General features: G+C 39.8%; 1 protein-coding gene across 1 annotated transcript; it reads right to left on the reverse strand.

Annotated features, from left to right (window-relative positions):
• Positions 1-2,568: 2,568 nt before the first annotated feature.
• On the reverse strand, positions 2,569-8,331 carry LOC127626711 (legumain-like). Its single transcript, XM_052102683.1, has 9 exons — positions 8,080-8,331; positions 7,686-7,783; positions 7,481-7,562; positions 7,310-7,404; positions 7,123-7,198; positions 5,095-5,157; positions 2,907-2,973; positions 2,653-2,771; positions 2,569-2,574 (listed from the first exon to the last, which is right to left on the reverse strand). The coding sequence occupies exons 1-9, from the start codon at positions 8,152-8,154 to the stop codon at positions 2,569-2,571; spliced, it is 681 nt and encodes a 226-aa protein (XP_051958643.1). The 5' UTR covers positions 8,155-8,331.
• Positions 8,332-11,575: the final 3,244 nt, after the last annotated feature.

An 11,575-nucleotide genomic window follows, 5' to 3' on the forward strand; every position in this document is an offset into this window, starting at 1 on the left:
TTAGCTTTTGTCTGGAAGATGGTGATGGATGTATCAACACGTTATGGTTGTCTTATTTATCAGAAAGCATTCACATTAAAATATGAATTTTAGAAAGTTGCATTATAAGGTTACATACACTCACTGAGCACTTTATTAAGAACACCTGTACACCTACTTATTCATGCAATTATCTAATCAGCCAATCATGTGGCAGCAGTGCAGTGCATATAATCACGCTCATATGGGTCAGCAGCTGGGATGACCATCAGAATGGGGGGAAAAAATGTGATCTCAGTGATTTGGACCATCTTGGTGCCAGATGGGCTGGTTTGAGTATTTATGTAACTGAGTCTCCTGGGATTTTCACACACAACAGTCGCTAGAATTTACTCAGAAATTGGCCAAAAACATCCAGTGAGCGGCAGTTCTGTCATTTCGAACCAATCTGGCCATTCTCCGTTGACCTCTCTCATCAACAAGGAGCTTCTGTCCACAGAACTGCCACTTCTAGAGACTGTTGTGTGTGAAAATCCCAGGAGATCAGCAGTTACAGGAATACTCAAACCAGCCTGCCTGGCACCAACAATCATGCCACAGTCCAAATCACTGAGAACACATTTTTCTCCATTCTTATGGTTGATGTGAACACTAGCTGAAGCTCCTGACCCGTATATGCATTGTGGCATTGCACTGCTGCCACAGGATTGGTTGATTAGATAATCGCATGAATAAGTAGATTTACAGGTGTACCTAATAAAGTGGGTAGTGTACAGTAATTACAACATCATGGGCATTTACAGAACATATTCATTTATAGAATTACTGGTAGTGAAGGCCCCATGTTTGCATGTGTTTTTGGATGCATTTATAAAAAGATTGGTGGGTTTCACGAATTTAACAAAATGCCAAAGCACAAATATAACAATAACACTCCAGTGAAATGAACTGTTTCTAAAGAAAAGAATGAAGGATTAGAAAGAAAATAAAAAAAGACCCAATGTGATTTGTATTAGCGTGGCAGTGACAAGACTTCCATGTCTCTGGCATTCAGCTAGGCTTTGGTTGTAAAATTTGGGAGCTTCCTTAATCATATTGACATATACATTGAATGGCCAAAAGTATGTGAACATCTAATTAACAGGTTTGGCTATTCCAGTAAATTCTGTGAGGAGAAATTGGTGTGTTCACACTTGTAGTTCGGTTCTCGGTCCTCTTGGTCAGGACCAAAAAATGTACATTTAGTCCTGGTTCGCTTAGCGTTCACACTGGCATTTTTTAACACCGAACCTAACGATACAAAACCAAATGCATCAGGAAAAATTCACAACCTGATGGGACAGCTTTTATGACGTATACTTTTTGACAGAACTTACCGAACATCCAAAACAATGCTGGAGAAATGTGCTCGTTATATTTATACATGAATACTGTATATGGTGGTATTTTTACCAGCTGAGAACAAACGAAGAGCTAATAAAATATGTAAAGGAGTCAAAACATCACCAGGAATTCCTCCGTTGTACACACAATTGAAGATATGCTGCAAGGACGGCTGGCGGGCGGTCCCGACGCTAGTACCGAACTGTAATGGGCAACATAGCTCCAATGATGAGAAGAACCAGGTATGCTTGAGGTCAGTATTAGGCATATTACTTCCTGTTTTTGGTCTGTTTCGACGTCTTTGGTCCATGTTGCGTTCATATATCAACTGAACCACACCAGAGTTTGTTTGGAAGTGGACCGAGACCCACTATTCAGGTGGTCTCGGTCTGCTTGTTTGGTGCACGACAAGGTTCAGATGCCAGTGTTCACACTTGTTCAAATGAACCGCACTAACAGAGCGATCGCACCAGAGTTCGTTTTAATCGAACCAAACCTGCCAAATGTGAACGGGAGACTGACCCCCTAAAGAAAGGCTTGAAAACTGTAGCGTTTTGTTGTTGCAACAAATTGGGAAACCCGCAATTCTTTAGAATGACACGATATTGCATTGCATTCACATTTGTTTTCACTGGAAGTTCAGAAGTGGCCAAACCTGTTATTCAGGGGGCGCCCACACACTTTTGCCGCACTATTTTATTATCAAACCTGATGAAGAGATTTATATTTTTTCTTCAAATGATGTCTCTTGTCTGCATCAGTTTCTGTGTCAATTCGGTGCTTCAGGATTCTGATCGGGACTTCGTGACTCGGGGTCAAATCAGTTAACATAAACTCCTGATATCTCCTGGTCTTCCAAACAGATTTGTAGGAGTTTTTCAGAAACTCACTGATTGGACAGTTAGTGATTGTCTAATAATGAAGGAAAGAATAGAACACAGATTACATACACGGGCTGTTGTAAATGAATGTCTTTGTATGTACAGTACTCTATTAGAAAGACTGACTAAATTAAGGAATAGTGTATTTAGTGTTGAATTTAGTGAGTAAATGTAGTCCTGTTTTTATTACCATGTCCCCAAACATGCAGGGATTTGAACTCTTGACTTCTCTCCAAACAAAATCAAACTGACTCTGGAACGTAGCTGAATCAAGATTAGTCTGAGAAAATGAAAATCATTTATTCTTCATGTCTGATTTGTGAACTTAATTCTATTAGAATGATCATGTGTCAATCATATAACAATGACAGGTTTGATAATGACTCAATGAAACCCTGCAAGCACAAACCGATTCATTGTAGAACATCCAGGCAGCTGAGAATTCATCAGTGAGATAGGTCTTTCTTTCTTTATCATAATAACAGGCAGAGGTGGTCTGAACAGCTTTACTTGAAGACACTCCGTACACTGGAGGACAATCACACAGTTCAGCGATCAAACACATCAATGCTGGACACAACCGTTCACAATTATGACTGCAGAATTCTGTATGGACTCTGTCATTGGGCCTTGAGTCGTGTTCATGTCATTTTTATTTCTTACCATGAACATACTTAGGGAGGTGGCTGAACATTGATCCAGAATGACAGCTTTCCATATATATCACCATCTGTATCAACAATGGAGAAATAATCTATTATAAGATCTAAGAGTTATATTATAAATCTTATCCAGGTTCTTGACAGTTCAACTTTTTTAGTTCAAAGTTCAACTAATCTTGATTATTTCACCATTTACGTCACCTTTTCAGCCATTAAAGAATAAATTATCCTCTAAGTGAATTGCAGAGAGTTTCTCATTTTATTAGGTGTTCAAGTCCAAAGGGCTAGAAACCTATTGTTTTTGTTAGGATTTTTATTATTATTATTATTATTATTCCTTGGGCAGAGCAAACCGTAAGGCCTAGAGACTTGAAACTTGGTCATATGGTGGTAGTATTGCTCGCTAATCAGAAACACGGACTCGGCCAAATCGGTCAATAGGGGCTCTACAGTGATCAAAAACTACGTATAACTCCTAGACCGTTTGTCGTAGACTCAAGTGCTTTATACCATTGGAATCCGTGGCTCAAACTAAACAAAACGTATATCTCCAATTTCATTTCCATCTATACACATTTTCCGCCATCTTGGATTTTTCATAAAACCTCCAGAACTGCGAACTGGTCCTAGGTTTTTTTTTGTCCGATCGGGACCAAACCAGTGCCAAATGATTCTATGGAGTCTCAATTATCAAAAAAAAAGTTTGAACTTTCGACTCAAGCTAGCTACAGTATGCGCAAACATCGAAAGTAGGAGTGGCCAATTTTATGTAAATGGCTATAACTCTTGAAGGAAATGAGATATTATCACCAAACTTGGCATGCTTCTGTAAGAAGTCAATCTTTGGTCCTCCAGAAAATTTAGCATGGTTTTGCCACAAGGTGGTGCTATAATACCAAAAAACTTGAAACTGGCTGTAACTATACAAACGTTAGTCTGATTGAGTTGAAAATCGTCATGCAGTGTCTTTGTCCAATGTGCCATGACTGTCTATGAGGACATTGGCGTATCTCAAACATGGCAGCCATCGGCCAATGAAGTTTGAGCACCTACTGTATTAGACAAGGTTAATGGAGGCCGATAAGCACGAACTCGTTGTGCTTGGTAGACTCCTGGCCCTAGACGTCTCTGAGAAATTTGATAGAAATCGGACACAGAGTGGCGCTAATGAGTTTTACACCTCAGTAATGATGCTGACTTTCACACATAGACACAATATGCATATCATATGTATATGATATTTATATATAGTTTGTATTGGCTGTGTCTTTTGTGCTCTTCAAATGTGAGTGCCTGTGAAGGAGCCATTTTTAAATCTAACTGACTGGTAAATTAAACACCTTTGTTGGTGGGCTAAAAAGTTGATTTCGGACCCTGTGTATGACTTTATTTCTTCAGCAGAACACAAACTAAGATTTTTAGAAGAATATTTCAGCTCTGCAGGTCCATACAAAGCAAGTGAATGGTGACCAGACCTCTGCAGCTCCAAATATCACATAAAAAAAACATAAAAGTAATCCATACGACTCCAGTGGTTTAATCCATGTCTTCAGAAGCGATATGATAGGTGTGGGTGTGAAACAGATCAACATTTATGTCCTTTTTTAATCTAAATCTCCACGTTCACTTTCAGATTTCAAAGTGAAACTAAACCAGAACCATATGTGACCTTCAAATGTAAAAGTGAAAGTGAAAGTTGAGATTTAGTTTTTAGGGGCAAAAAAAGTTGGATCACCATTTACTTGCATTGAATGGGTCTACAGAACTGAGATATTCTTATAAAAATAAAATCTTCATTTCCGTGTTCTGCTGAAGAAAGAAAGTCATACACATCTGGGATGACATGAGGGTGAGTAAATGATGAGAGTGAGGATTAAAACATGCTCCATTAATTTTTTTATTTTTCTAAGTGACACAAGTTCTTGTCTGAAGTATTTAGTCTATACTTTAAGGTACACAAAGTGGATTTCCCACCTGAACCTTTCATTGCTGTTCTAGGTCTGTTAACATACTCAAAGACGTACAGCCAAGATCAGATCCAGATCCAAGAAGGCAATCCAATATGGTATGATATAAGCTAAAAAGACAATGTTGCAGCTCTGGAATAAAGAGTCCCCTCCAAAATATGAGACAGAGTGTTTTGAGAACAGTTTCTCAAATATTTTGTACGTAAACATTTTTATACATACCTTTGAAAATTTCTTAGCTCTCACCATTTCAGAGATCGTGTCAATGAGATCACAGGCATAAAGCTGTAAAGAAACATAATGAATTAACTGTCTAGAGGTCAGCATGTTCTATGATTAAACACAATGGGCCCTATTTTAAGAGCACAAGTATTAATTGCAGCGTTTTGGTATTTTGTGCAATGGTGGTATACACTGATGAGTCAAAACATGACCACCTGCCTAATATGTTGTTGGTCTTCCATGTGCCGCCAAAACAGTGCCTAGGCATGGACTCTACAAGACCCCTGAAGGTGTCCTGTGGTATCTGGTACCAAGACATTAGCAGCACATATTTCTAAGTCCTGTAAGTTACTAGGTGGAGCTCACTTGTTTGTCCAGCACATCCCACAGATGTTCAATCATATTGAGTTCTGGGGAATTTGGAATCCAGGGCAACACCTTGAACTCTTCATCATGTTCCTCAAACCATTCCAGAACAATGTGTGCAGTGTGGCAGGACCATTATCCTACTGAAAGAGGCCACTGTCATAAGGGAATACCAATGACATGAAGGGGTGTACCTGGTCTGCAACTATGTTTAGGTAGGTGACACGTGTCAAATTAACATCCCCAAGAATGGCCAGATGCAGGGCCATTTCCCAGCAGAACATTGCTCAGAGCATCGCACTCCCTCCACGGGCTTGTCGTCTTCCCACAGTGCATCCTGGTGCTTTCACTTCCCCAGGTAAACGGCGCACATGTAAACAGCCGTCCACGTGATGTAAAAGAAAATGGGACTCATCGGACCAGGTGACCTTCTTCCACTTCTCCAAGGTCCAGTTCTGACATTTGCGTGCCTATTGTTGGCACTTTCGATGGTAGACAGGGGTCATCATGGTCACTCAGCAGGTTGAGATGCACTGTGTGTTGACACATTCCTCCCGTAACCATCATTAAAAGATTCTGTGACTTGTGCCACAGTGGACCTTCTGTCGTTTCGGACCAGACGGGATAGCCTCCGTTGCCTTTGTGCATTGATGAGCCTTGGACGCCCACCATCCTGTCGCAGGTTTGTGGTTTGTCCCTCCTCAGACCACTGTCGATAGGTACTCACCACTGCTGACCGGGAGCACCACACATGCCTTGCTGTTTCTGAGTTGCTCTGACCCAGTCGTCTGGCTATAACAATTTGGGCCTTGTCAAAGTCACTCAGGTCTTTACACCTGCCCATTTCTCCTGCATTCAACATGTTGACTGATTGTTCGCTTACCATCTAATCTACACTGATTTTGACATGGCCCCTTGTGGCCCGAGAGGGAAGGGAGAATGTAACTGCAAGGAGAGAGTTGTACTAGACAGATGTGACACACTCAAAGGCTTTTTCACAACATGACGTGCATCTACATGTCGGGAGCGGAAAAAAGAAAAAGGGAGAATAAGAGAAATTCAGTTGTGGGCCTAAAAAAATTTTAAGTTATTTTTATTGAAAAGTTCAATCTTACAGCATGAATATCATGATGTGCCCATCGGAGGTGGATTTTTTTCCCATTTTGAATGCAGGGAATGATAGCCAGAAACCTGACTAGATGGTGTTTTTTGATGTTATGCATTAAATTGCAACAATTAGTTAGCTAACGTTTATGGAGTAACAAATATGGAGAAGGTGGGAATTCGGGAACCCCAGACTAGGAGGGGAATTTGTGTTTTATTTTTTACCTGGTCCAAGCCTTCTTTCACTCTCGACCTTCACTGAGCCCGTGGCGCCACGAGGACACCACATCCCCCATTGACACCTCATTCTTTTTACATTTGTAATTCTTTATTGTTTAAAATAACTCCTCCCCAGGTGGCTTGATGCCACACCCACTTTGTCTGTCTTCGCTCACCCAAACACTCTACCTGTCTGCTTAAAGATGAATTGAATGTAATATTTTTGCTCCATAATAGTAATACAGACTTGTGACAATGGCTATATTTTAGTGGCTATTGAGGTAAATATTTAAATGTACAGAGTCAGATATGTTTAAATAACGTACTGAAATAACTTACTGTGCTCTTCGGAAAACAAAAAGTGCCAAAACCTCCATGATCTGACAGGTAGACGAATATTGTGTCATTTTCTCCACTGCATAAAAACATATATTATTTTTGTTAGGCTTAAATGATTATTATTATACAAAATGCCATTATCGTCCAAAAGAAAATGAATATGATATTTATATTCTTTCAAACAAACCTTTTGATTACTTTTTCAGATCCCCTGTTTTCATGCTTTCTCACGGCACGTGCATCACCTTTAAGTACAGCCAGGAAGTTCTCAGGTGTCACATCCTGTAAGACATTAATCACTGTGCTCAGATACAGGACAACAGCATCTAAATAATGTTGGACATGAAAATAATTTTACAGTTCTAGTGTAGTCTTTAAGAACCCCTGGATAGACGTTTGACCCGTGTGGTTCATTGATAATTTCTCCAGGATATGGGTTTCTGTGGAGGCAGGAAATAGGAGAAACATGCTGTATATACACATACATACTATAAGTCAATCTGATAATAGTGCATCAGTGTAGATGAGGAGCAGTCGTGAGCCACCAGCTTTAAATCACTCACTTCTTATTGTAAGCGATGTCATCATACATCATCACCACGATCTGCTCATTAGGAATTCCATTCTGACGCATCATCTGATATGCGTGGCACACATTGGCCTAAGGTAAAATAAAATACAAAAAAGGAGCGGTTGCCAACTAACCACGTAGTGTAGGCTGTATTATGTTTTAGAGGCTTTGGATGGGTTGTTATTGGTAGGTTCGTTTTCTGAGGCAAAGAGAAAACTCTACTGCGCATGTCATGAATAAATGGCATCACTCTAGCTTGTTTGTGATTGAAGATATTTAGGATGTTAATTGCCCGCCTGGTGCCTACCATGTAACAGCACACCTCAAGAGATCTCTAATGTCCTGCTTAAGAGTGTAACTAGCGGAGAATAAACCGACAAGCAAACCTGGTGTCTGTAATTTTCCCAGCCCCTTGATCCAGACACAAGAAGAACCCATTGTTTCCCTCTGTTTCCAGCCATTTCAAAGGTAATGTCTGATGTAGTTTAAATTAAAAAAAAAAGAGTGACTGATGTAATGCATCAAATATAACTGTTGTAAAATTGCACAGTTTAATGGTGCAAAGTCAAGTATTTCCTAAAACCAGATTTCCACACCTGTATTGAGTGTCGGATGTTCCTCTTTTTCTGTCAGCCGTATTTTATGGCATCACTCTGAAAGTCAGTCTGTTTATACGGTGCTATTCTCAGTTCTTGGGAATATTGTTCTATGAGCAACTAAGGAAGTTAATGCAGTAACATGATGCCAAACTTTTGCTTTTATTATCTCTATCACAGTCAGTTCTGTCAACAGGTTTGGCCTGTTTTCATTTATTTTCCAAGTTTCAGATAAACGTACAGCTTGGAAATATGATAGTGTTCAGAATTGTGACACACAGCAGACACACAAGCGCAGCTACAATAAAGCTTCTTGACTTCTAAATCATTGTTAATTGTGGATTTTGAATTTTGTATACATTTTTATTAGATTTTTTTATAGCTAAACAATTTAACTCAATGCAATCTTGCTTACAACAGCAGTTAATCAAGATCAAATCAGCTCAGGAAACATCAAACATGTATGTGCACAGATGCACACGCAGCAGGTTTATTAAAGGAAGACGTGAAGAATGAAAGCAGCTCACTTTAATGTGTTGTACTAGAACAGGCACAGTCTACTGTCTGTCATCAGTACTGGAAATACCCATACATTTTGTTCATTCATGCATTCACATAATCAGTACAGCATGCACACACACACACACACAAAGGACAAACGGATAAGCTTCAAATATTTCATGCAATGCACAATAATGATTGCAAACACACTTGGATAAGTGAGTTATCTCAACAAGTTCAATGCAGGGCAGTTATTTTAATTTATAACCAAAAGGACAAAAAAAAACCTGCTTTTTACTGTGTAAGATTCATGTCAACTCCAGGTAAAAAGCTAAATAAACTGAGAAAGGTGGGGGCGAGTCAAGAAATGAGTCAATTCCTGCAGTGACTCTCCTGAAATGCATCTCTCCAGTGTGTACAGAAGGACTCGTTTCACCAGACTGACTCTTGTTTTAACCAATCAATATTCATTTGTAGGTCTCGTGCAATGTAACGCACATAAACGTATGAATTCTTTTATTCGGGGAGTCTCTCTATTGTGTTTGCAGACATCTCTCGGCCATGAATAAATGAAAGCAAAAGGAGAAACCGGAGTCTGTCTGGAGTTGTTGCTGCACACTAAGAACAGGATATGTGAGTTCTGTAAGAGCAGAATATATAATATTCACAGATTAGATCATCGAGGAAGTATATTGCTGCTCAGGTCAGATTTGACAAGAACAGCTTTTCTGACCTCATATGTATTAAGAAACTAGGTGGAATATTTGTAATACTTTTACACTAAAATTAAATATTAAAAATATTTTTGGCTATTTTCAAGATAGCCCAATCTGCTCAGTTACTGGGATTTTCACGCACAACCATTTCTAGGGTTTACAAAGAATGGTGTGAAAAGGGAAAAACATCCAGTATGCGGCAGTCCTGTGGGCGAAAATGCCTTGTTGATGCTAGAGGTCAGAGGAGAATGGGCCGACTGATTCAAGCTGATAGAAGAGCAACTTTGCCTGAAATAACCACTCGTTACAACCGAGGTATGCAGCAAAGCATTTGTGAAGCCACAACACGCACAACCTTGAGGCGGATGGGCTACAACAGCAGAAGACCCCACCGGGTACCACTCATCTCCACTACAAATAGGAAAAAGAGGCTACAATTTGCAAGAGCTCACCAAAATTGGACAGTTGAAGACTGGAAAAATGTTGCCCGGTCTGATGAGTCTCGATTTCTGTTGAGACATTCAGATGGTAGAGTCAGAATTTGGCATAAACAGAATGAGAACATGGATCCATCATGCCTTGTTACCACTGTGCAGGCTGGTGGTGGTGGTGTAATGGTGTGGGGGATGTTTTCTTGGCACACTTTAGGCCCCTTAGTGCCAATTGGGCATCGTTTAAATGCCACGGCCTACCTGAGCATTGTTTCTGACCATGTCCATCCCTTTATGGACACCATGTACTCATCCTCTGATGGCTACTTCCAGCAGGATAATGCACCATGTCACAAAGCTCGAATCATTTCAAATTGGTTTCTTGAACATGACAATGAGTTCACTGTACTAAAATGGCCCCCACAGTCACCAGATCTCAACCCAATAGAGCATCTTTGGGATGTGGTGGAACGGGAGCTTCGTGCCCTGGATGTGCATCCCACGAATCTCCATCAACTGCAAGATGCTATCCTATCAATATGGACCAACATTTCTAAAGAATGCTTTCAGCACCTTGTTGAATCAATGCCACGTAGAATTAAGGCAGTTCTGAAGGCGAAAGGGGGTCAAACACAGTATTAGTATGGTGTTCCTAATAATCCTTTAGGTGAGTGTATATATATATATATTGTTAAAGGTGCTTGTCAGTAGACTTAACACCAAACTGCATGTGTTTTATTTATTACATATTTGGCCACCAGATGTCACGCATGTTCAAAGTATTTCTTTCTCTATTTCTTCATGACATCATGCAACAGAGTTAAACTGACTGTCTCCCTAAAGACCCCCGAAAAACATTTAAATGTTTATTTCAGGTTTTTTTTTAACCAGTATCTATACTATTTTCAATGCAATACATTTTTTCTTGTTTGTAGGCAGCTAACATTATTATTATTATTATTATTATTATTATTATTTATTTTGCTGTAGCAGCTCCATCCGCTACAATAATGCACACTCGTAGGCCCCTATTAGTTCCATTTTATGTATTTGGTAGTAAAGCATCATTCAAACCATAGTTTATCTTGTGCTAAAAGACAAACAAACAAACAAACAAACAAACAAAACTCCACAATAGAGTATGTTATGGACTGGTGACGGAGTTTATTATTCTCACAATACAGTGCATTGTATTCAGTGTTGGCCAAACTCTTCCAGACGCGCCTCTAAAGTAATAGCTTAAGTATTAATTCACAGTCTACTTAAGCCATTTGACTATTTAAGAATAATCGGTGAGTAAATATGTACTTAACGCACACGGAAATCACCCCTGCTTGCATCCTGGTCACACAAATTAACCAATCCTACTATTGTGAAGGCCAGCCTCATAAATATTAATGACGTAATGGGGCGTGTGCCCAACTGGATGACCTGAAAAGGCAGAGGTATGTAATTATGCGCTTTCATCTCGCGAATCAGCGAATCGAAGGCGTGGCTCATGAATATTGATACGCTTACCTGACTGGACACTCTAGCAAGTTTACGAAGCAACTTTGGCGTGGCGTAATTAATATTCATGAGCTAAACCTTTGCCGTAGTAGGATTGGTAATTTGTTGTCGCAGGTGCGCGCTGGACGC

This window comes from Xyrauchen texanus, chromosome 33 (assembly GCF_025860055.1).
Source record: "Xyrauchen texanus isolate HMW12.3.18 chromosome 33, RBS_HiC_50CHRs, whole genome shotgun sequence".
Taxonomy (NCBI): domain Eukaryota; kingdom Metazoa; phylum Chordata; class Actinopteri; order Cypriniformes; family Catostomidae; genus Xyrauchen; species Xyrauchen texanus.

What these genes read in the sequence shown, in the direction of transcription:
- LOC127626711 (XM_052102683.1), bottom strand. Translation starts at nt 8,154, where the DNA reads ATGGCTGGAAACAGAGGGAAACAATGGGTTCTTCTTGTGTCTGGATCA. An exon ending in GACATCGCTTACAATAAGAA is followed by an intron (nt 7,563 to 7,685) that starts GTGAGTGATTTA and finishes CTGCCTCCACAG; the next exon opens with AAACCCATATCCTGGAGAAA. An exon ending in GAGCTAAGAAATTTTCAAAG is followed by an intron (nt 2,974 to 5,094) that starts GTATGTATAAAA and finishes TTGTTGATACAG; the next exon opens with ATGGTGATATATATGGAAAG.